This window comes from Aulonocara sp. 'chitande type north' Nkhata Bay, linkage group LG19 (assembly GCF_057382095.1).
Source record: "Aulonocara sp. 'chitande type north' Nkhata Bay isolate Kocher_YH1m ecotype deep benthic linkage group LG19, A_spYH_male_GT1.1, whole genome shotgun sequence".
NCBI lineage: Eukaryota > Metazoa > Chordata > Actinopteri > Cichliformes > Cichlidae > Aulonocara > Aulonocara sp. 'chitande type north' Nkhata Bay.
The window spans coordinates 24,260,939-24,283,865 of NC_141362.1; the positions used below are offsets into that span (position 1 = coordinate 24,260,939).

General features: G+C 40.6%; 2 protein-coding genes across 4 annotated transcripts; both read right to left on the reverse strand.

The window, feature by feature from the left end:
- Positions 1-11,212: 11,212 nt before the first annotated feature.
- LOC147307086 (transforming growth factor-beta receptor-associated protein 1) lies at positions 11,213-19,635 on the reverse strand. Of its 2 annotated transcripts, none has more exons than XM_086275456.1 (11): positions 18,823-19,635; positions 18,471-18,665; positions 18,146-18,300; positions 17,501-17,583; positions 17,023-17,364; positions 16,796-16,853; positions 16,554-16,697; positions 15,587-15,721; positions 15,369-15,510; positions 14,859-15,280; positions 11,213-14,759 (listed from the first exon to the last, which is right to left on the reverse strand). In XM_086275456.1, exons 1-11 carry the CDS (start codon positions 19,505-19,507, stop codon positions 14,616-14,618), a joined length of 2,505 nt encoding a protein of 834 aa, XP_086131582.1. In that variant the 5' UTR covers positions 19,508-19,635; the 3' UTR covers positions 11,213-14,615. The 2 variants fall into 2 exon arrangements, with proteins under 2 accessions (XP_086131582.1, XP_086131581.1); XM_086275455.1 differs by having other exon boundaries at positions 18,435-18,665.
- An 830-nt stretch (positions 19,636-20,465) lies between these two features.
- On the reverse strand, positions 20,466-22,644 carry fhl5 (four and a half LIM domains 5). 2 transcript variants are annotated; one of them, XM_086274114.1, is made up of 6 exons: positions 22,573-22,644; positions 22,196-22,375; positions 21,849-22,023; positions 21,240-21,409; positions 20,879-21,065; positions 20,466-20,761 (listed from the first exon to the last, which is right to left on the reverse strand). In XM_086274114.1, the coding sequence occupies exons 2-6, from the start codon at positions 22,355-22,357 to the stop codon at positions 20,610-20,612; spliced, it is 846 nt and encodes a 281-aa protein (XP_086130240.1). In that variant the 5' UTR covers positions 22,358-22,375; positions 22,573-22,644; the 3' UTR covers positions 20,466-20,609. The 2 variants fall into 2 exon arrangements, with proteins under 2 accessions (XP_086130240.1, XP_086130238.1); XM_086274112.1 differs by lacking the exon at positions 22,573-22,644 and having other exon boundaries at positions 22,196-22,559.
- Positions 22,645-22,927: the final 283 nt, after the last annotated feature.

Consider the following 22,927-nt stretch of genomic DNA (forward strand, 5'->3'; position numbering starts at 1 on the left):
CAGACAGTTTATGGGGTGCTACAGGGCACCCAATTTACTTCAAAGGTAAAAAGGTCATAAGAACATACAGATATTTTTCGCATGCTTGTTGTGTCCTCAAGCGAGGAGGCGATCTTTGCTCGTTATCGTTTTTATCATGAGGTTGTTTTTTGGGGGATTGAAACAAACAAACGGTGAAACAGAGGACAGACTGCTGAGACTATCTGTTTACTGTGGGATCATTTAAAGATATCAAAGCGAAATAAAACGACCTTAATGGGATTTTCAGCGCTTAAGCATAGGTGGCAGAGTCCTGTATTTAAGGATAATGACTAATCCGCTACATCGTGCCTGTGAAAATTTAGGGTTTCACCGTCTGTATCAGTGAATGCAAGAGAATCTGTTAGAGTGTGTGTATGTGTGTGTGTGTAGGAAAGTGCTTGTGAAAGGCAGGAGGAGCAGAGGTGGATTTATTATTTATTTGTCTTGTCTGTTCATAATCACATCTGAGTTGAACGTGTGGTGGGGGAATGACACTTTGTGTGCTTCAAATCCAGAGTGACAACCAAGAACCATGTTTACACAACACAATGTCACCTCACTTGCTGGAGCAGATTGTTAGCACTGCGCCATAATGACCGCTGGAGAGACAAGACAAGTGTTGTTTCTGTACACTATATTTGGGAAGAGCCATGTCTGTCTCAAAATAAGTGTTGGGGCTAACCTGTGAGTTAGCACCCACACAATTCACAAACCTTATATAAAGACACAGCCACAGGAAGTTAGCTAGAGTTTAATGTACAGCGTGTCCAGAACAATGCCGGGGCCGTGGCTCCATCGCTGTGGTTTTGAGGTTTGTTTTGCTGGCTGATGAACCCTGTGTGGGTTGATACTTTGACTGGGCCTGAAACAGTAACCCTAACTGTGTCTAAATGGGAACGAGTCCACATTATAAAACACTAACAAACAATAGTGTGCTGTCTACTTTCTATAAAATATAGTTGCAGTAAAAATAATAGTGCACACAGAGTTTTCTCCTTATAAGGTTTAAGTTTGTTATTTGGTTTGGTTGATTCGTGATGAAGTATTGACCTGACACAGTGTCTGCAGGGATAGGTTTCAGCCTCATGGTGAACCTGAGTGATGTATGGATGGATTCGACTGTTCCCTTTAGAGGTCGCCACAGCGGGTCATCTGCTTCCATCTCACCCTATCCCAGCATCCTCCTCTGTCACACAAGCTTCTCCTGTTCCTTCACTACATCCTTGAATGTTTTCTGTTCTTCCTCTTTTCCTTCTGTCCGGCAGCTCTATCGTCCCAACATTTAAAGTTTCTATTCTCACTAACATACTCCTACCTTTCCTTCCCTCATGCTGCCTTACAACATACCTTCCCTTCTTCTCCTCCTCTGTATTCGGCCAACAGTAGCATAGTTTCCACCATCACCGTCTTGGCCAGCAGCACCATTTATCCTTGCTTGAGACCAGGACTGGGGGCACACTGGATAGTGATTTGCAAATGAGTTTTATATTGTTTTGTACTGTAGGCTCAAACTTATTAAACTGGTTATTCCAGTTTTTTTATACACAGTCTTTTGTAACGGCTTCACCCCCTTAGTTGCTCTGAGTCAGTGCAGCATTGGATCCGAGTTATGTCATTGTGCTTTGTTTATTTTATTGAGTTTTATTGTTTGTAATTGGAAAAGAAAAAAATAAAGTCCGATCACCAAACGGAAACTGACACATCAGAAAAACCAGTAATGAAAGACACACACTAACCTCTGCAAAATATTATAAAAACGACAAATATGCAGCTGGTTTGTAAACTGAACTCAGATGTGACCAAAAATCTGAAGCGTTGCCATAAAAAACCAATGTGAAAGTATTCAGTTGGCTGGCTATTTGAAAAACAGTTATTCAGACGAATGGCTCGCTGCAGATGTTTTGGAGTTTGTTGTTGGTAATCCACAAACACAAGAACATCCCAGAATAAGTCAGGAGGAGAACACACAAGCTGGCAGTTGGCGTCTCATTGTGTTTGTTTAAGGGGGTTTTGGGACCAGACTTTATATTTGCAGAATATTTCGAAGAGACGGGCCAAAGGTGGATCCAAAAACATTTGTATTGAGTGAGTTTGTCCAGAGCTTTACATGGGCCGGGACTGTGGAAAAGGAAAGCTGTCTGACACAGCAAGGGTCCGAGGTATTTCTTCTTCAGTGTATCGTTTGATCGCCTACTATAAAGGAAAATATAGTGCATTAAACTTGCCTAACCACAGGTCATGTGAGACCGTCCCTGACATTTAGACAAAACAAATCTGTAGTGAAACTGTAAGAGAACTTGTAGCCTAAAATAGACAATTCTGACTAAATGTCCACATTTAGTCAGAATTGTATGATGTAGTGCCCGTGTCTGCAGTTCTGCATGATGCTGTGAAATTACAAGCAATTTAAACTTTTTTTCCTGACAAAAAACATGGTTTAGTACATCTTTAAAGGAGCTATTAGACCCAAATTTACATGAAATGAGCTGTTGAAACACCAAATGCTTTGCAGGTAACTTGGAGTTCAAGATGCTGTACAAGGAATATGCACGCTTAGAACTTAGAGGCATATAACATTTTTTGTGCGCTTGTACATAAAATTCTTACTTGCGTGACTAAACCTTAGGTGCCTGCTGGGAGGACTTGTAGCCGAGCTTCTGTGACATCCAGCGGATTGAAGCTAAGGAAACAGGATTTTATAATCTTCTTGGAGGGTCTAGATGATTTATTTTTCCTACAGCCAGTAATACATCCAGCATTGCAAAGCAGAACAAGGAGTTTGTCATTTTGTTGAACCATCAGTTTCGCTTTGGAGAGTCGAGTTCACTGTGAGGGCTTGTCCCCTCGCGAGCAGAGCCAAGTGGTCTTAAACACAGAAAGAGTGTGAGTCATTGTGCTCTGTAATTTAGGCACACTGCAGCTGTCTTAAGTGACCACGACTGGAGACCTGTTAACCGGCCCGATCCACATGTAAGACTTTCCTTTCCTGTTAACGTAATAATTATAATGTCACTTCCAGCTCTCTCCCTCAATTGCAGCATGTATAGCTTTAACTGCAATGACAGCTTGCTGCAGGATCTTTCTAGGACAGGCCTGATGACTATTTTGGGTTTCTGACCTTCTTTCCCGACAAAGAGCCTCTGTTAATCTCTTCTATAATCTTTTTTCTGGATAATGCATCTACTGTAAATACTATTTTCCAAGGTTATGGGCTTTTCTCTTAAACCCTGTAAATATATGTCTTCCTCTATGGCAGTGAGTTGGAGCTGGACAGTCAAGTGGCACAAGGTGAACTGCTAACTCGGCTGAATGGGACACATAAGACTTAAAAGACTTTCCAATTTGTCTTTTTCTCAGCTATTTACGGTTCTGTATTTCAAACAAAATCTCCAAATGTGGAAGTCTGAGGTCCTGTGGTGAAGGAAGAGAGAATTACAGTCTTAATACTGCTGCGCTTTTTCTGCTACAGTGTTTACATTGGTCTAGTCACTTTCTGGATTGCAACAGCATGTGGTTGAGTAAAACTGTGGTTGTTGCTGCCGCTGCTGTTTGAAACCCATCTTATTCCAGACAGACAGGTGGACTCTGTCTGGAAACTCTTGCAGTCGCATTTAGATGGCAACAGCTTTCTCAAGTGGCTTTCTAATAAAGGGATAGAACATTTGATCAGACATGTTTTCCCGTAAATGGAAAACCCCCTCACTAGCAGATTGTGCTGCCACGTGCATGTCACTCAGTGTGCCAAAACTGGCCATTTTTAGGTGGTAAGTACTCGGGCAGTGAATGTTTATTTTATTTTCAGCCGTCTGACTGGTTTTTATAAGGTCAATTTGTGCATTTATATAAACACAGATTACTTTCTAATAATTTGGGGTATATTGGTATATACTGTACTTAATTTCACAGGATCACCAAAGAAAGCTAGTCGCAGTGTGCATCTGTGCTGTGCTCAAGCACAGACTTTAAACATATCCTAAATAAATTAATGCCAGTAATGATTAGTAAACTTTTGCATTTTTGCATAATATACAGTGTAATATTAGCATTTTATTTAGTGCAGTGTTTCTGGCCTTACTGCTAACTCCTAAAAACTAACAGTATTTCTGCTCAATACTTTCCTGTGCTCAGGAGTTATTAGATGTCGTTGTCTGTCTGATGCAGAACAACAGTGTGAACAGCTTTTTCCAAGTTTTTACAGCGTTTGTTGAAACTGGAAACAAGTCGATAAGAGTGATGTCGTCATAAAAGATGAACAAAGGCATCATGAGATCATCTGTTTCTTGGGCTTGTTGTTTTGAAGCCTTTAATTTGGCATTTTGGCCTTCACCGTTTTGATGTTTTGCAACTCGATGCCATGAGTAGGTGGTGGGTGGTGGATTTGACTGACAACCTGAGACCACTGCACGCTCATTTGGTAGTGATTTGTCAGTCATCGAGGAGCCACACCATAAAGCCTGTCCTGCTTTATTGTCTGGTTTGCTCTCAGTGGCACAATAATTTACGTATGATGCTGTATTGAAGGAGTCTTAAAACTAACAGCTGGGACCATGCAGTTACTTTCCTGTAGACTTCTATACAATCAGAATTCTTTTTAACAACTGAGGTCAATCCCTGCTGGCCATTCGGTTCATGATGATAGTATCACACACTGTTGTTGCCGATTTGTCAGCTACTCAACCATAATGAGAACATTCTACCACATCCCAAAGGTGCTCTATTGAATTGAGAACTTGTGACTGTGGAGGCCATTTAAACACACTGAGCTCATTGTTAAATTCAAGAACCCACTCTGAGATGATTTGAGCTTTGTGGCAGGCTCCAGCAGCCATCAGAAGATGGCACACTGGTCACAAAGGAATGGGCATGGTCAGCAACAATGCTCAGGTAGACCATGGTGTTTAAATGCTCATCGTTTGCCAACAATATATCCCCCACTCACACCACTGAAACTCCATTATGCTTTTGTTTTGCATTCAGAGATGCTCTTCTGCATACCTTGGTTGTAACAAGTCGTTATTTGAGTTACTGCCTTCCTGTCAGCTTGAAGCAGTGTGGCCGCCCTCCTTTTATCTCTCCCATCAACATTTTTCCTGAGAACTGCAGCTCACTGGATATTTTCCTTTCTGTGGACCATTCTCTGTAAACCCTTAAGATAGTTGCATGGTCAAATCCCAGTAGATTAGTTGCTAAAAACCAGCCTGTCTAGCACCACCAACCATCCAGCATTCAAAGTCACTTAAATCACCTTTCCTCCCCGTCCTGATGCTCAGTTTGAACTTCAGTATGCCTAAATACATTATATGTTTGACATAAAAGTGAGGGGTGATTTATGAGTGACTGGAAAACGTCTGTTATCGGTGATTACATTGCATTTCTCATGACTGGATTGGCCTCTTTTGTCGCCTTGTCATGCAAAAATTGCATACATTTGCTCTTTTCCTTGCTGAAATGACAGATTAAAAGCCTAAATGAGATAGGTTTCATGTTTGTGTTCTTATTTCAAAGCCCTTCACTTTCACTTTATCACAGTGCGAAACCCCTCTGTTGAGTTTGATCCCCTCTGTAACCTCACAGACAAGCGGTTTGCTTCATTGAAATTAGACTAATTATATTCCACACCTCAACACACGCATTTACTCTAAGCTGTACTTTCACTAGCCATTATCTCTTTAGTGTTTCATGACTGTGAAACACCCTCTTCCAAATTAAAGGTCGGAAATGTGCCAGAACCTTACATTATAAGCAGGTTTTTTTTTGAGAATTAAAAGCTGCCCAGTCGCTCCAGTCTGTCAGTCTGCACCAGTTTGACATCAGCCGCCAACTGAGAGCTTAGCTTAAGCTGCAGACTATGAAAATCTGTTTTTTCCCTTCTGCTTGTGCAGATAGAGCGGGAGAGCTGAAATGTGCTTCCACAGACATTTTGGGATTTCTGCCCTGTGATGAAATGCAGCGATAGACTCTAAATGTCAGTAATCACCTGGGGATAAAGAAAAGAGACTGTTATGTGTAGTCATACAGAGGTGCACAGACTATTTGTCAAAAATATTTTCAAATCAGGTCCTAGCTGGAAGGTGTGCTCAGCTTTTTCAAATCACAGCCACTACAGAAAACTCAGTTTGTTCATCATTCACACAAAGTATTCTTTTTAAAAGTTGGCGGTTTCTGGTTTTATTCATGATTTGAGATTTAAAAAAAGATGTATCTATTACTTTGTAATAATGTAAGCAGTGTCTTTAATTCATAATTCAATTATTAATCAGAGTTGGCACTCTGTGCATGTGCTCTATGTAAGATTAGGCGACTCAACATAAGCCATAAGAAGGAAGCTTAGACGATACAACACAGACCAGTTTGGCTTTTTTCTCGTCTAATCTAACATTCACTAAAGTTTCAAGACAAAGGGTTGAAAATATATAAAGCAGTTTATGCCACAGGTTATAAACACAGCGTGCAAATGCACTACCCTAGATTTTATGGGCTTTAACAACAAGCCCGCTCTGGTTTACTCATACATATAATAGTGGCTGTTGCCATGGTTTTGTTGCTTCGTTAAGCAACATGTTAAGCATACACAATGTTATGTTATAGAGCTGAAAGTTGGTTTTGGTGTTTAGACAAAGGAAAGCTAGAGAGCTTTATTTAGGATGCTGTGATTCACTGTGCTTTTCCCGCAATGACGGCCGCTCTTTGATTTACATCTGGACCCACGGAGTTTGAGTAGATGCCGAAAACTATAGTGGATACATCATTCACCAAATAATCCATCACTGATAGAGGACATCGATGACCAGACGATAGACCAGAAAAAGCTGAAGGAAGTAATTAAGTAGTGTTATACTCAAGTAACTAAATCTACAAACCTTTTAAAAAGTTCACCTAAAAATGTAGTGATGAAATAAGGCATTAGTTAAGATAATTTAGCGTCTTTGCTTTTTTGAGAAAATCAAATCCCTAATCTAAAAAAATTAGGGATAAATACATTTCTGGTATTCAAATTAATAGTGTTCCAGTTCGTTTTTGCATTATGTGGAGTAATAGATAAAATCATGGCAAAAAGAAAGGTTTTACTTGTCAGTATAGTACGTTATTTTTAAAAAATCACCTGGTCTTTACTGAGTTTTAAAATTAGGCAAATAAACATCCCAGAACGTTTGTCTCAATTTCAGACTGTGTAAGGTGAAGTTATTATGTAGAAAAGTTGGCACTTCTGTAATATTTTTTTTTAAATATCTTTATTTAACACATTGGCTTTAGACTGAAATAAAACTGCTCAAGTGAAATTTGAAATTTATCTGATTTATACCACATTTTAAAAAGCATATTGCTTTCCAAGACCAATAAGCAGACTTTGATAACACAATAGAAGCTACTGTTTGCTGAAAACGTCACGTTAACAACTAAATGAAAAGGAAAATTGGACACTACAACCCAAATTAATGATTTAAAAAAACACTTTTTATGTGTGCGTTTATTTATTTATTTATTTTTTGTCTGAGTACATGTTGTACTCTTTGAGAATTCTTTGCGTTTTTTTAGATGCAAAGTGATGCTTGGTCACTCTTGAAATACTCTCAAGTATGGGTATGTGTTGGTGCATGCGACCACAAACTGCAGAGATTTTGTGCTGTTTCACATCAGCAGAGAATTGGGTCGTGAAAGACTTAATGAAAGCTTTGAAATAACCTTCTCTCGATGCCTGCGGAGATGTTCGATCTGTAGAAATAGAATTGTAATTCTATGCTTAAGTACAATATACCCCTAATTTGTCAGTGCTCTGATTGGAGCTTTGATTGCTAAATATAAGTTTATGATAGGTCACTGGATTTTTTTTCTGCTGTAGCGCTGTGGAGACTTTTCAGTCGATTAAATGAGGTCTTTTGAGGTGAGTATTGTATTTCATTCTCCCCTTGGGATTTTATTGTGTGGGTTACAGTAAGTTCAGTCCTTGATAGCACAGGCAGAGTGTTTCAGACTCCAAGAGACGATATTGGGGCTGTTGGGACAATTTTAACTGCTTGGCCTATCTGTTGTGGTGAAGGGAGTGTTTATATGTAGGGGAGGATTGGTGCTAACTGTCTAATTATGTATGGCCTTACGTTTCAGCGTTCCCAGGGTACAGTAACAGTAACTTGATGTAGCACGTGCTCTGTAATCAGTAATGTCAAAGACCACATAAGGCACACTCTCACAGATAAATCTTTAATTTGGTGCAGTATGCACGTCCCCTCTTTTGTTGAGGGCTTTAATTATGTTTCTTTCACACAGTAAAGGCCATTTTTGTGGGACTAAATTGATCACCTCCAGCTTGTTCAGCTTATATGTGATAAAGTTAATTTATATGACTCAGTTTTTAACAATAAAGCAGTTGGCCCAAACTGCAGTTTCTCACCAGCTTTTAGAGTACTCAGCAGATCCTTTTGCCTCTGTTCCCAGAGCGCCAAACTGGCCACACATGAAAGTTGATAGACCTGGATGTGAGACACGAGCTTCTAAATTCCACAAACCAGGTGGAAGGGCACAGCTTGACCCCATGAGCTGAGTACTTAACTCTCCACCTGAAGTTCTCTCATTAGAAAAGAGCAGTGTAAACACATGCAGCTGCCAAACAGCTTACACTTTCCAAACCCAACTCTCATTCTTCATCCAAAATTGAGCCATTAGGCTCGCAAAGTGCACATCATTAAGTTAATGCCAATTAAGTTGTTTCGGAATTTATCTATTTATGGCTGACTTCAGGTTAATGAAAGAAGTGTTTGAAAAGGCTTTCTGTTTATTTGAAAGTGGGGTGGGAAGGTGGATTGAAAGATATCTTTATGTTTTTATCTTGTCTTTGTTGATTTACATTTATGTTATAGGGGCAAAGCAGTTTAAAGCAGACCATGAAACTGATTTGCTGAAGTGTTTAACCAAATGTTTTACTCGTTTATATGTTATTTTTTATTTGCAGCAATATCCACAAGCAAGGCTTCAAAGTATTATTAATAGTTTTGATGCATGAAATGACAGTTTGCACCATGAGAGCCAGACCATCCCCTCAGCAGCTGGTGGAGACCAAAACGAGAGCTTAAAGAAATTCTGGAGAATTACTTATCTCCAAGCTCTTCTTTTGATCTTATCAGTTTTCTGTCAGGATAATCCCACGGTGCTTCCATATTATTGAGGTCCAGGCCCTGGGGAGGCCAGTCCTGACTGATAATGTTCCACTGCGTGTTTTCTGTCCAAGTATGTTTGTACTGCATTGGCAGTGTGCTTGGGAGCGTTGTCTGTAGAAGCTGTTGCCAATCAGACGCTTTCCACACGATATTACATTGTGGAAGAAAGCCTGATGCTCCTTTTCTGCATTAATTTTCCCATCTATCTGTCAAGAAACTGGCTGAATGCAGAGCTAAACCATGACAGAGTCTCCACTGTGTTTTACAGATGGCTGTGACGCTCACTATTGCACGTGTCTGACCTCATCCGTAGATGTCGATGACAATTTGAAACAAAAATGTCAAATTTCAATTCGTCACTGCATAAGACTTGTTTCGCCCTGATTTTCAGTCCAGTTCTTATTAAATTTGTAATACCTCGGCCTTTTCACCCTCTTTCCATTCATTAAAAATGGCTTCTTGACAGCCACTCTCCAGACCATTTCTGATGAAGCTTCAGTAGGTGGATCAATTGAAAAGCCAGATGTATCTCTCACATCCCGTGTCAAGAAAAGGCCTATTTCTAAGTGATGACTTTCAGACACTGTTCAGTGTCTTGAGATTTTTTTAAGGTCACACTGCATTCAATGCTGAGATAAGTTTTCGGCTAATAGCTCTTTTGGAATCACCTTGCTGCTGCAAAAACTGTTTTATGTCTATCAAACTATATCATCATTGGGATTTTTCAGACTCAACTAGAGAAATGGGAATAAAAACAAAAGAAAACAACAACAACAAAAGAAACAAATAAAAAAAAATAAAAACATTCATCTGAAAATGGTCATTGGAAACAAAATAAGAAGAAATGAGGAATGGTTCAAGACATAGTACTGCATATTTGCTCTGTATCACCTGGTTGTATAAAGAACAAAATATTTGTTTACATTTTACATGGTGGTTTGCTTTAGTTAATGGTGGGCGTATAAAAGTGGGTGAGCTTAAATTGCTTATGGACTCAAAAGTATGCATGCAGAATGCAGGTGTTTGATATATAAAACACATTCAGTTCTTCCCCATTTTCCCTAAAATAATAATTATAATGATGATAATAAACTCACTGTTCCCTCTCAATTTTTGTACCCCTGCAAAATATTGGTGCAGTCCCTTTACCAGTTGCTTATATTTTTATTTAGTTCTTAGATAAACTAATTATCTTGAGGCAAATAGCTCAGAGTTTAGCAGCAAACATGATTATTATGAAAGTTATTAACAAAATTGAGATATATCATAGCTCCCTTATAAAAATACTTAAATGCTGAGTGAGGTAAAGAGAAACAGCATGGACCTTGTAAACTCTCTATATGACACAGTATGATGCATATAACCCATGCCTTGGAGCAGCAGGGCAGGGTGGGTGCTTGTGGTCACTGTCTCTGCTCTCAGTGTCTCCAGTGGGCCCCCCTGCACATTTAACCCAGTGGCTTTCTGCCAAACCCCCAAGGTAGCACGCAATGAAAATGAGAGTGTTGCCTTAGGAGTTAAAAAAAGTTATGCTTTGATCATCCTCTTTGGCTGTTTATTCCCATGCTTGTTCAGCTATATCTACAGAATTAGTATTGCTGGTTAAAATGGGACTTTAAGTGCAATCGTTTAGGTTTTCTGCTACCTTACCATTATTGCTACCAAAAAGGTTGCAAATTGAGATTCTCCTTGTCTCTTGTCAACCACCAAGCCTGAAAAATACGTCATAAGGGACATGATACAGTAATTTGTGGTTTTGGCTATAAATATGATGCATGATACATAGAGAAACACAGTATATTCATTTTCCCCAGAGGCTTTGTTAAGTGAGGTACCTGCTGCAATTTTCATAACTTTAAATATATAATGTTCCACAGAGTCTCTTTTTAGAGGTGTTGCCAAAATGAGGAGTACACAGAGATATCGTCATAACTTTTAAGGTAATTAACAACTAAGTTTCTTAAATACTGAAGTAATTAAGAAAATAGATAGCTGGATAAACAATTCACTTCATTTCAGCTTTTTATTATATAGCAACATATTACAACAACAGTTGTTTCCATCAATCCATCCATTTTATTCCACTTATCCTTCAGGGATCAACCTGTCAGCTGCCATTTCAATCATATATATTTAGTTGTATTATTTATTGTATTATTTAATTTAGTTTAGTTACTGTTCTTACTGTCTTGGAGCAACTGTGGCCACATAATTTCCTCAGGGATTAATAAAGTATTCTGATTTTGGTTCATAGGGTGTGAGACAGGATGCACCCTAGACAGGAGGCCAATCTGACAAAGGGCTCAGTTGCCTCAAGGCGCTTTAAAGTGTAAGGTAAATGTATAACCCTACTATAATACAGAGAAATCCCCGGCAATCAGAAGACCCCCCTATGAGCAAGCACTTGGCAACAGTAGGAAGGAAAAACCCCTTAAAAGTAAGAGACCCCCAGCAGAACCAGGCTCAGCGTAGGGCAGCCAACTGCCATGACTGGTTTGGGGTGAGGGGCGGACAAGTAACTAATTTAGTATTAAGACAACAGCTTAATCTTTTTATTGTCATTTATGTAAGTTTCTACCGAGATCACTCAAAGAAATTATTAGTCTTAGGAAGCAAATACAGAACTTATCAAATAAATAGATCAGCATTTATCACGGCATACAGAGATAAATGCAGAAGTAATGCTCCTATGTTCCAATGCCAAACTGCAATGCAGTTCAGCACGATAAAAGGCTAAACTCTTTTCTAGTCATGTTAGCAGAGCTTAAAACTGATCATGTGTTTGGCTAGTTGAGTGTCTGGAGCATCAGCCTAGTGGATAATCAAAACGCCCCCCAAAAAGTACTTTATTCTGAAACGATGGATTTCATACTCCTACAAGGTTACACAGCAGCAAAGTTTGGCTCCTACCAAAAAAGAACAAAGTGGGAGGCCCCGCTGCACAAATGAGACAGAGGGTAAGTAAATCAGTCTCTAGGTCGAGACAGAGATGCCTCACAGGTCCTTAACTGGCAGTTTCATTAAATGGTACCCATTATGGCACAATTGTGTTGGTGTGCAGAGTGGTTGATATTGTTGTGTGAAAACCTTTGGCAGTTTCCCCTTCTTTTGAGATACATTGAGACTATGATTAAACTCAAACAGAATGGTGCACCAGATGCTCCGCTAGCAGAATTTATTGCGTCTTTAATCAGCAGTTTTTGGCGTGACGACTTCTGAAAATGGGCCTGTGTATGTCTGCGCAAATTCTTAAATGGTTTATGAAGAACGATCTCTTTAATTACTGTCAGTTTCAACATTTCTGATTAATATTTATGTCATATGCTACATTTTTTGCGTGACCTCAAACTTCGTGTGTGAGGACAGACATTTTTTAAAGGGTTTTTTTTGTCACCTTAACATAGGATTCTCATATAGCAAGGGGGCAAAACAATGTCAAGTATATTTTTAATTTGCTAAAAACAGTGTTGGAGAGAAAAAGTCCAAAACAATGTACACAGCTACATGCAAAAATCCAGACATCAGACAGTTCTTTTCCTCCTTAAATTTAGAAAAGCAAAAGCAGAAAATGTTCCTGTTTTCCTCTCTCGTGCTGACTTTGTGGTGACATGGATATTTATAATGGGAGACCAACGTCTGGATGCCTACCACTCTTTCCTCCATAACTGCTGATGTTTGCATCCAATCCATTCCTCTTTTATGTAAAATGATCATCAGTGCCATCCTGGACGATCCAGGCTTGCACCAAATTGGAAATATTACAATAATTTAACTCATTTTAATGCACAAAATGTTCTTTCTGCAGCCTTAGTTTATGTGGAAGAAGACGTATTCATACTTGTACCTGTGTATTTTTACCTTGTGGTTACTTATGGCTATTGGTCAACACAATCAAAGTGGGAAAAACATTTTTTGAGGTACAGCATCACCACAAGTGCTCAAAACAGCATTAACGGTCCCTGAGGATATCCGTGAGAAGGAAAGAAGTGGACGTAATCACGGGCCCAGATCCACCCAGTGGTTACTGGTCATCAGCACAACCCAAAGATCAGCCAATGACATGGAAGCAGCCCTCCCTGTCTGTCTATATAAGCTGAGAGGAACAAGTAAGAATCAAGGGAGGGGGGGACACTCATATCTTTCAGCTGTCCATCCAAGATTGCTTATGATATAAAACTAAATGCGTAGATTGTTAAAATTATCAGGAGCCGATAGAGGAGATGTGGCAATTTTCCTGCATCCACATGAAAGCAAGAAGTTAAAAATACAGTTTTTTGGGGTCTTGTGAGTCACGTCATTTTTATAAGAGCCTGAAGTTAAATATATCCATCCAGGGTGACACTTTTCAAGTTAAAGCTTAAGTCAAGTGTATTATTCGTGTAGCCTTTAATCCTAGCTACGCTCCCAAAACGCTTCTTAAGACCAACATTGTGGAACATCAAATGAACTTTAAGACCTGCAGTGAGAACAACGAAATCCCCCCCACCCCCCTCCCCATTTATCTGTACTACAATTAGTCACTCAGCTCCAGCTGAAACCTTAAGCAGTCCAACCACATGCCCGAGTTAGTGCTGCTGCTTTAGGCGTCTCCTGAGCGCTTATCTCAAAATGCATCAGAATAAAGAAATTGCTATGGTTAGCCTTAATGACAAAATTACAGCACAAACAGACAAATACTTTATGACTTTAATGATATATGTTTAAGTGTTCAGATGATTTCCATGCTGTACATGTGGACGCACTGGAGTTTGTGTGATAGTTTTTGGAAGCTCTCTAATGATACAGGAATGATGCTGGGGAAAAAAATATTCTATAGATGGTGCAGACATGTCATTTGCTTGCTCGTAAAATTAGTTTATTAAATTAAAGTGACTCAAAACTTTGACCACAGTGTTTACGTTCCAGTTTTAAACCTGCAATTGTGATTTCTATTTCAGGGTGTAATAAACGTTTATTAATGCTTGTGCTGAATAAAAAAAGTCTCTCACGTGCAGCCTCTCGGTTGTTGACTGTCTATTTCCAGCTCTGTGTACACAAATATACACAGTGGAAACCATGATGGCAGGGATGTATATATACAGCAGTGGAGGACGGCCATATTCCTTCTGGTCATCAGGGTGACCACAGGTGGTTTCCATGTAAAATACCACTGTCTGATCAGTGAATATACACCCCTGAGGGTTTTTCTCAACTGACTTTATTGCTCTTGATGTCTACAATCTGTCTAAAAATGGTTGCCTGCAAAAACTGCATTGCTTGTTCTTTTCCAGTTTGAATCCCTTTGTTTAAACATTTTTTTTTTAAATCTTAGTAGCAAAGTTGTCCTTGACTTTGATTCTGGTAGAGTCTGGCTCTATGATCAGACCAATCATCAGGTTGGAAGCAGAAATGTAAAAAATGAATGAGATTCTTAAAAGTCCAGTGAGAAAAAAAAGTCTGTTGTTATAATGCAGAGTAGCCCATGCAGCTTATGTGCACCACCTCACCTCGCAGGTTACGGACAAAGTGTGGTTCTGTAAGTTCTCTCTGGCAAACTCTACATTTCTGCTCCTTGTCCACTCTGAACTTTGTTTTTGAGACCTGCATCTGCAGACGAGAGAGTAAAAGTGCAACAGGGCTCATAAAGAAAAAGGAGAAATTCAGTGTTCACTGCAGTAAAAATGTGAACTGTATCATTAAACTCACCCAAGTGACCTTGTGCCTCAGGAGTTCCGCCTGGGCCAAAGCCTGTTGCAATCTCACCATCTGCCTCTGGTGGAAGGTTTCCCTGAGGGATACGACTAAAAACTGAGAGACCAGTTGAACAGACCAGGACTCAGGAAGGAGCTGGAGTACCTTCTCCAGTGCAAAAACATGAGGTTGGCTGTTAAGAAGATCCACAGCTGCGCCTGTGAGATCCTTGGAGCTCAGGTAGATTTGGAGAAGAGTGAGCAGGAGGACCTCCCTGAATTGTGAGTCCTGGTCCTGGGCTGCCCTGCAGCAGTAGGCCTCTGCAGCCTGGAGGTCTTTCTCCTCATGTACAAGCATCTGCAGTGCTTGGTAGTGTTCACCAGACCTACCAAGGAGAATGGCCTTTTCTGGGTGTAGGGTTGTTGACTTTACTCTGTCTGCAATGAGTTAAAAATCATGACGTTTACTTTAACTTGCTGCTAATTCCACAATGATTTATTTTAATACGCAAACTAATTCACACACCATACACTGTGGAGATGTTATAGAATTTGGACTCCCATAGCAGCTGCTGCAGCTTCCCTCTGGTCACCCTCACTCTTTCATCTTCCTTTTGCAGCATCTGAGTAACATATGCCAGGGCCAGACGGTTGTGATGGCTCTCTTCCTGGGGGCAGATTACATCAATCATGTCTGCGCATTTAATTTAGGTTATTAGATTAAGGAGCTGTTGGTGTACCCACCTCGCTATTTAAATCATGGATTAAGTACTCAAGATAGAAAATCAATGCCAGTGGAAACGTCTCCAAGAATGTGAGGACATCTTGTGTTTCAAATTGACCATCTGGTGGGCGCTTGATGAAAATCTGCACACCTGTCTTTATCAAATAAAGTAAAATGTATTTAATCACTACAAATTGGTTTATAAGGCAATTTCTACAAAAAAGGTGGTGCCATTTAGAGCTGTTGACGTATACAGTCACAGATACATTTATATTCCAATAATCTTATGGGATTTATCGGCATTTAAAACAAGAATTTAAACATAAAAAAACCTCTGGCTCTGCCACTGACTTTATGTTTGACAAATTGCTACCATATGAGCACAAAGTGGCCCTTGGTTTTTCAATCATATCTGCCACACCCGTCATCAACTTCAGTTTCTTTAAAACAAGACGATGACAGCCAAAATGATCAGCTCAAGGCTTCAAAACAGGAGTACATAAATCACTGGTTGATGTCCACATATACAGTATATGGTTTATGTAGACCAGAGACAGATTAAAGGAAAAAAAAACACCTCACTGTTTCTTAGTAAAGCATGGGAGTGGGACCATGAATCACTTTAGCAGCTTTAATGCACTTTACCATTTATTTATTTAGCATTTCTCAGACTCTGATGGAGGGATGGAATATGATTCTTTCTAAAGATAACCCCTCATTTGGTGTTTTGATGATAGTGGTTCAATGCACTACCAAACCTTAAAGGTCACTGCAGGTGATTCAGACAGTTTCATATGTATTTAACCATTGAGTGACTCTACTGCAGATGAGGGTATCAACGTCCTGGAAGAAGCCATTCCACCAATCAGACAAAGCAATTCAGATTTTCCTTTAATTTGTCACTTTTCTATGTCTGCAATACATAGTTGTATTGTACAACTCTGCCCTCTGCAGTTTGGTAGTGAGTGTGAAAAATGAAAAAGGCACCTCTTGGTTTCTTTGTAAAGTCCAATCTGCAAATGCCCACACGGTGTCTTTGTCTCTGAGCTGACTGAGAGTCGCCACGATGTGTCCATATACATCTGAGCAGGAAGAATCTTTACACAAGCCATCTGTAATCTTCACCCAAGTCTGGAAGAATACAACCAGTTAAAATACACTGCTTTCATACATCAAGTTTGTGTGAACATATGTGATGTTTTTTTGGATTGGGGGGGGGGGGGGTGTACCTTTACTGCATCAGTGTGCAGCCCGTGGCTTTCGTAGAGGGAACCTAAAGCAAAAAATCTGTAAAAGACAAAGAAAAAAAGAAAAGAAGTCAAAACGATTCTCAAAAAGTAAATTATCTGAAATAAATAATCTAAAATCAAAAGCATGGTTGTGTCCTAAGCAAAATATTCAGATTTATAGGTGTGATTTCAGATCATCTGTATAACTAATAATGATTCATTTTCACCTGTGGTGTTGCTCCAGAACAGGGACACAGAGGTCCAGACTGCACTTACTGGGAAAAGCAACAAGCTGTTGGAGTTTTTCATCATCGTTCATTTCTACATACAGCCTCAGGAGGGTGCTGTCCACTTCCTTACTGCACTTCAGGCCTCTCTCTGTCCCCCTTACTGCTCTGAGAAAATCTCCCAGGAAGGCCAGGTAATGATGAAATTTGTTTCTGTCCTCCTTCTTGAGCACCTGGAGATCTCTGCCCTTGTTTATTTGATCAAGATGAGATTGAAAGTCCTCGCTGAGACACATATCCGGGTAGAGGCGGATGATTTCTCTCGGGTCCAGCTCACCTTTACTGTTCAAGTGGGTAATAAGTATACATTTTTACATATGGAAGAAGCAGAAAGTACACATCTTTAAAGCAGTGTTCTGAGATTTATTTAGCATGTATTTTGGAGTGTTTTGTTATGGGAGAGGGAGTTTGGTCTCACATGAATAGATCTTTGGCTTGGGAAAAACCCTCCTGGTAAAAATGAGCAAATCCAGCCAGGCAAGTGATGGCCTTCTGTAGCTCCTGCGAGGGGAAAATAGTCTTATTTTTAAACCAGGCACATATTGTATGAGCATATTTAACGCACCAATATGTGAACTGAAATAACTGAGGCAGAAGACACTGTGACTCTCTTGAGGCTAAAATGTTACACTTCAAGAAAAACAAGTAGCAGAAAAATGGGAAATGTCTATGATTCATGATTGTGCTAATTAGCCTCTTCATCTTTAACCTGTAAGCTGAGATGTGGCACAGATTACGCTAAAAGTCAAACGCCATCTGCTGCCTTCAGTTGCATTCATCGATATCGAATATACCTGCGTATACTCTCTGTAAGGTAACAAGTCTATGCTTTGACAGTCTGATCAATGGTAAATTCAAACCATATTATGCATTGCTAGTTGGGTTTGTAATGCATGAATCTGAAAGTCAATATGATTGTACAAAGCAGCCGGAGCTACAGCAGCACACAAGCAGGCAGCAAAAGTAAAAGATTTGGAGGCTACCTGATAACGCCAAAGCTATATTTTAAAATCAGTGTGATGTGAGTTTGCATCCTTCAGTGTGCCTATAAATTCTGTTTCACCTTGTATGAGTCAAGTGGATGACGGCTTTGAGCCCCTTCCAGCAGCAATAAGGCCTCCTCAACCCTTTGGTGCCTTACAAGTGCCTGGATCTGCTCTTCGAATGGCACCAGGCTCAGGCTGAAAATGTCTCTCTCTGTGAACACTAACACACCATCTGAGGGGACATTTGCTTTTGGTTTTTAGAAACTCTCAGAAGGCGCAAGAACGACTGACTATATCTGAGCAAACTGAGACAAACATGACTACGTCTTTTAAAAACAAAAGCAGGCTCTTTGCGATTAATCTGACCTGGATCAGATGAGAAACTGATGTCGCTGGATTTACCTGAAGTGGAAAGTAGACCCCTTGCTCCAGTGAGACTCACAGTCTGTTTGCGTTGCTGATCCAACATGCTGTAAACAGACAACAGTTCGGGCTGCAGGCTTAGGACGTAAGGGAAACATGCCCCGGCTGCCAGCACCTCCTGAGGCCACTGAAGGGGAGGGCGCTGGCATATCCCTGTCTTCATCACAAACATGCCTGAGGGATGAGAATGGAGAAATGATATCTTGGCAAAATAAATATCCTCTGGCTAGATGGATTAATGACTTATGAGTGATATGAAATGAGCTGTTTTAGAAGCTAAGCATAATGGCACATGAATGTAAAGCCTGTTGGATATTTTGGCAGCTCTTACCTAAAAATTCGGGCCCATTCAAGAGGAATTCTCCTTCTCCCAGTGAGGTAACGATAACATGCTGCCTGCTGTGATTATGAGGAAAGAGCTCCTCACAGCTGCCAGTCTGAATATCACAGAGGAGGTACCTGTCACTGGTGGCAAGACACAGAGTTGCACCATCCACCGCCAAGGCCACAGGGTCTTGGAGCACAGAGACTTCCTTTACAACCTCCCACCTGTCCACTCCCACCACATGGATCCGGAGCACTTTCCTGCGGCTGGAAGACGTCACCATCTGCACACACGTCCCCTCCGATGCGAGCAATGAGTCGCACACCTCAAACAAAGACACATGCTGGATCTTCTTCAGAGCAGGAACAGGCTCTAAGGAAAACATGTTGAGGGCAGTAACGCTCCGGTCCCACAGGACCAGCAGATGGTTGAAAAGTGGGACTGCCCTCAGTTGATTTACAGAGTTGCTTGAGCCTAGTTTTCTTGCCCTACCTTCTCTGATTTTGGTCAGGCCAGGGCTCTTGTCTCCATTTGTGCTGCTTGTCAGAATGAGGTGTTGGACTGTTGCATCTTTAGTCCCTATGTAAACATTTTGGTCATAGCACTCAAGGCACTGGAGGCAGGATTTGTCCTCTTTCGAGACTGCTCGTTTTTCATATATGTGAGCTTGTCTGAAGGCACTAAAAGCCATTGCAAAAAAGTATTAATGTTGAATAATGGGATGCAGTTCAAGCAGAAGAAAAAGGAGTTCTTTCAAAAGTCACTGATATATGCTTAAATCAAAGCTAAACACAGTAAGATGTTCCTACCTCTCTGTTGTCCAACCTTCCTCTAATTCCTCTACAAGTTTATGAAGTGTAAAAAAGTTACAACTCCCCCCATGTGACTATATCCTGACAGGAAATCTATGTCAGCATTTTTTACCGCTCATCCTGCCATGTGAGGACACTTACACAACTCATCCAACAGCCTCACCAAGAAAACCAACTTTTACAAGTTCATGGTGAAGAAGATGGATATTTTTGAGGTGGCCACAGTTACGGCTTCTTGTGTTCTTGGTATGCGCGTAGGGCTGAAGCGGTCACTTTGGTCAGTGGATAATGGACAAGCAGAAGCGATCTGCTGATCGTGGTTTGTTTGAGTTTGTTTACAATGTCCGTGAGATGGGTGTGATGAGGTCAAGAGGCAACAGAAACACAGCAAGGGGGATTGTTTTATAGCGATGATTGCCCCAAGGATGACTAAGAGAAGACACTGTGGTCATAAAAACAGAAAAAAAACCTACCACCGCAGCTATATCTGTTACAGTGAACTTTGTGCCCTCTGTCCTCACTATGGAATTTGAGTTAAATATACAAAAGGCCCGGAGCAGATTAAGTTATGATGAGATGAACAAAAGCAATACTAAAAAAGATCTATATGGCAAGACATATTTCACCTGAGGCAAATCCAAAAATCATGCATCATTTATTGTTTCTTTAGTGTGGATACGTTTATATCTAGGCACAACAGATGTACAATAAACTGCATCAGACAGCTAATGATTGCTTTGTCATCAAGAAAAACATACATGCCAGATTAACTTTAAAATCTGTGTGTGGGTGTGTGTGAGTGACATACAAGAGATAATGTCTTCTTTTTAAAAAAAAAACAAACACACTAAAATAATGACACTTGAAGGCTTTTTATGTGCAAGGCATTCTTGTGAGAGACTTTCGTAGATCCACAGTATTTCTATCAGACAGCAGGCGTTGTTGTCATTTGGGTAGAGCTGTGATCCTGGCATGTAAAGGTCATTTGTCCCTCCCGCAGTCAGTGCACAAAATGTTGTCACGCTGGGTGAGGAAGCCACGCCCCACCAGTGACACAGAGCACTGCATGCAGGTGAAACACTCACTGTGCCACTGGCGTTCCTCAAAGGAGATGTACTTGGCTCCTGCCAGACCTGCATGCATCAGAGAGCCATGCATTTATGTCAATGTAAAATCATCACCTTGTGTTGCTAACACTCCCTCGACAACACAAACTTAAAAGCTTAAATGTGAGTAGAATGAAAACTCACTAGTAATGGGCTTGGTGCAGCCCACACACTTCTTTGCGTATAGGTTGCTGAAGCACTCCAGGCAGTAGGGGTAATTTTCTCTGGTGGTGAAGCGCTGGCCTGACAGCTGCTTTCTGCATCCAATGCACAGAAAACACTCGCGGTGCCAGGGCTTCTCTTGGTAGGTCACCCCACCTGTTGTGATGGCCTAGAAGAAGCACAAGCAAGAGAAATAGAGCGCTTAGCAAAAAGAGACATACAGTGCTATTCCCATTTCTTCTCTTTATTCTCCTCCCTGCAGTGTGACTAACACAAAAATGCCAGAGTCAGGGGGATTTACTGTAGCACTCAATACACGTAATCCACTCAGCTGTAACCCTACCTTCTTACAAGCGGAGCACTGGTATGCAAACTGCTTCTCGAAGCAGGCCACACAGAAGTAACCGGTGTCTTTAGGGATGAAGGACTTGGTTCCTATTGGCTGCTGGCAGCGGTGACACAGGAAGCAGGTCTCATGCCAGCTGTTCCCCTTGTATTCCATTTTGCGGGAACCTGGCACACGGGACGAGAGCAGCTTAGTCAGCATATGGTCCCTCTATGACAGAAACACACCGCGGCCCAAAGCTGGCCTGCTTTGTCTGCAGGGAGGGGATGATGCAACTGAAATAATCTTGGAAAGAATTTTAGGCAAAGGAAGAAATTCTAGTCTTTTGAACTCTTTTTTTCCCCCAATAAGAAATAAATGTGTGTAATAAATGTGTGTAATAAATGTGTGTAATAAATGTGTGTAATAAAAACTTGTTGAATTTAGATTTTCCCAGGCATATCTTTTTGTTCATTGTAGCTTCAAAGTCGATACTTTAAGAGGTTTCACCAATTCATTGCTGCCTTATCCTTAAATTTTAGCCATAACCTCTGAATATATATTTAACACTATATTATGATCTAGCTTTCAGGTGACATTATCCAGTACCATCATCACTGCATGTACCTGGCATGATGGTTTTCTTGCAGGTGGTACACTTGGAGGAGTAATCCTGTGCATGGCACTCAGTGCAGAGCAACAAATCATCCTTGGCGGCAAAGGCCTTTTCCACTAGAGAGCGGCTGCACTTGCCACACTTGAAGCACTGCTCGTGCCAGTGACGATCCTTATAGGAGAGATCCTGCAAATATTTTGCATGTGATTATTATTGATGTTCTGTAAGGCTAATGGTTCATTTAACAGCTCTAAAACTGAAATCCTTCCACATTTCTCATCTACAGACTCAAACCACTAACCTCACATTCTCATCTCGCACTACACTATTCTCACTGTCTACACTGTTGCTTCCTTACCTTGCAGTTACAGCCGATTGGTAAGGAGCATGCCTCGCAGTTGTTAGCGAACAAGTTCTCGTAGCACTTAGTGCAGTACTGCGTGTCATCTTTCATTATGTACTTCTTCCCCAGCAGGGAGTCTTTGCAGTAATGGCAGTCTAAACGCTCGCTGGTGGGCATCTTATTTGCTTTTCTTAGCTGCAGGTCAAAGAGAGCAGAAGGATAAAAAAAATGAACAATAAGGAAGAACAGGAGAGATAGGGAAAAGTAATAATAGTCCAGGCAATTTATCCTCTTTCTCATCAAGCAAGTAAAGAGGACAAGCAATTTCCCCTTCTTTCAAAAATAATTTAAAGGGGAAAAAAACAACAGTGTTGTATTAAAGAGTTCTCTACCTCAGTTGATTCAGGGTGAGGATGAGACTGAAGCCAGAGACTGCAGAGGCACAGGGATGGGGCAGGGATGAAAAGGGGTCAGGCAGGATTATGGGGTATCCACTAGGGGGGCTCTTCTATAAATACAGGCCCTCTTATTAGCAGTGATCTCCGGGGAGAATGGGCATACTTCACTGCATCGTTCTGCACCTTTTAAGGGAGTTGATGGTGTGCTGATCTCTAAGCCTTTGGACTGATTTATTCTTTGTTGTCTCATCCCCCGAATGCAAAAAAGCAGAGATTTGCAACTTTAGCACAAGAAGATTACTGTTGGGAAACATGACTGACCACCATATAAATAATGTAAGGCTTCCAA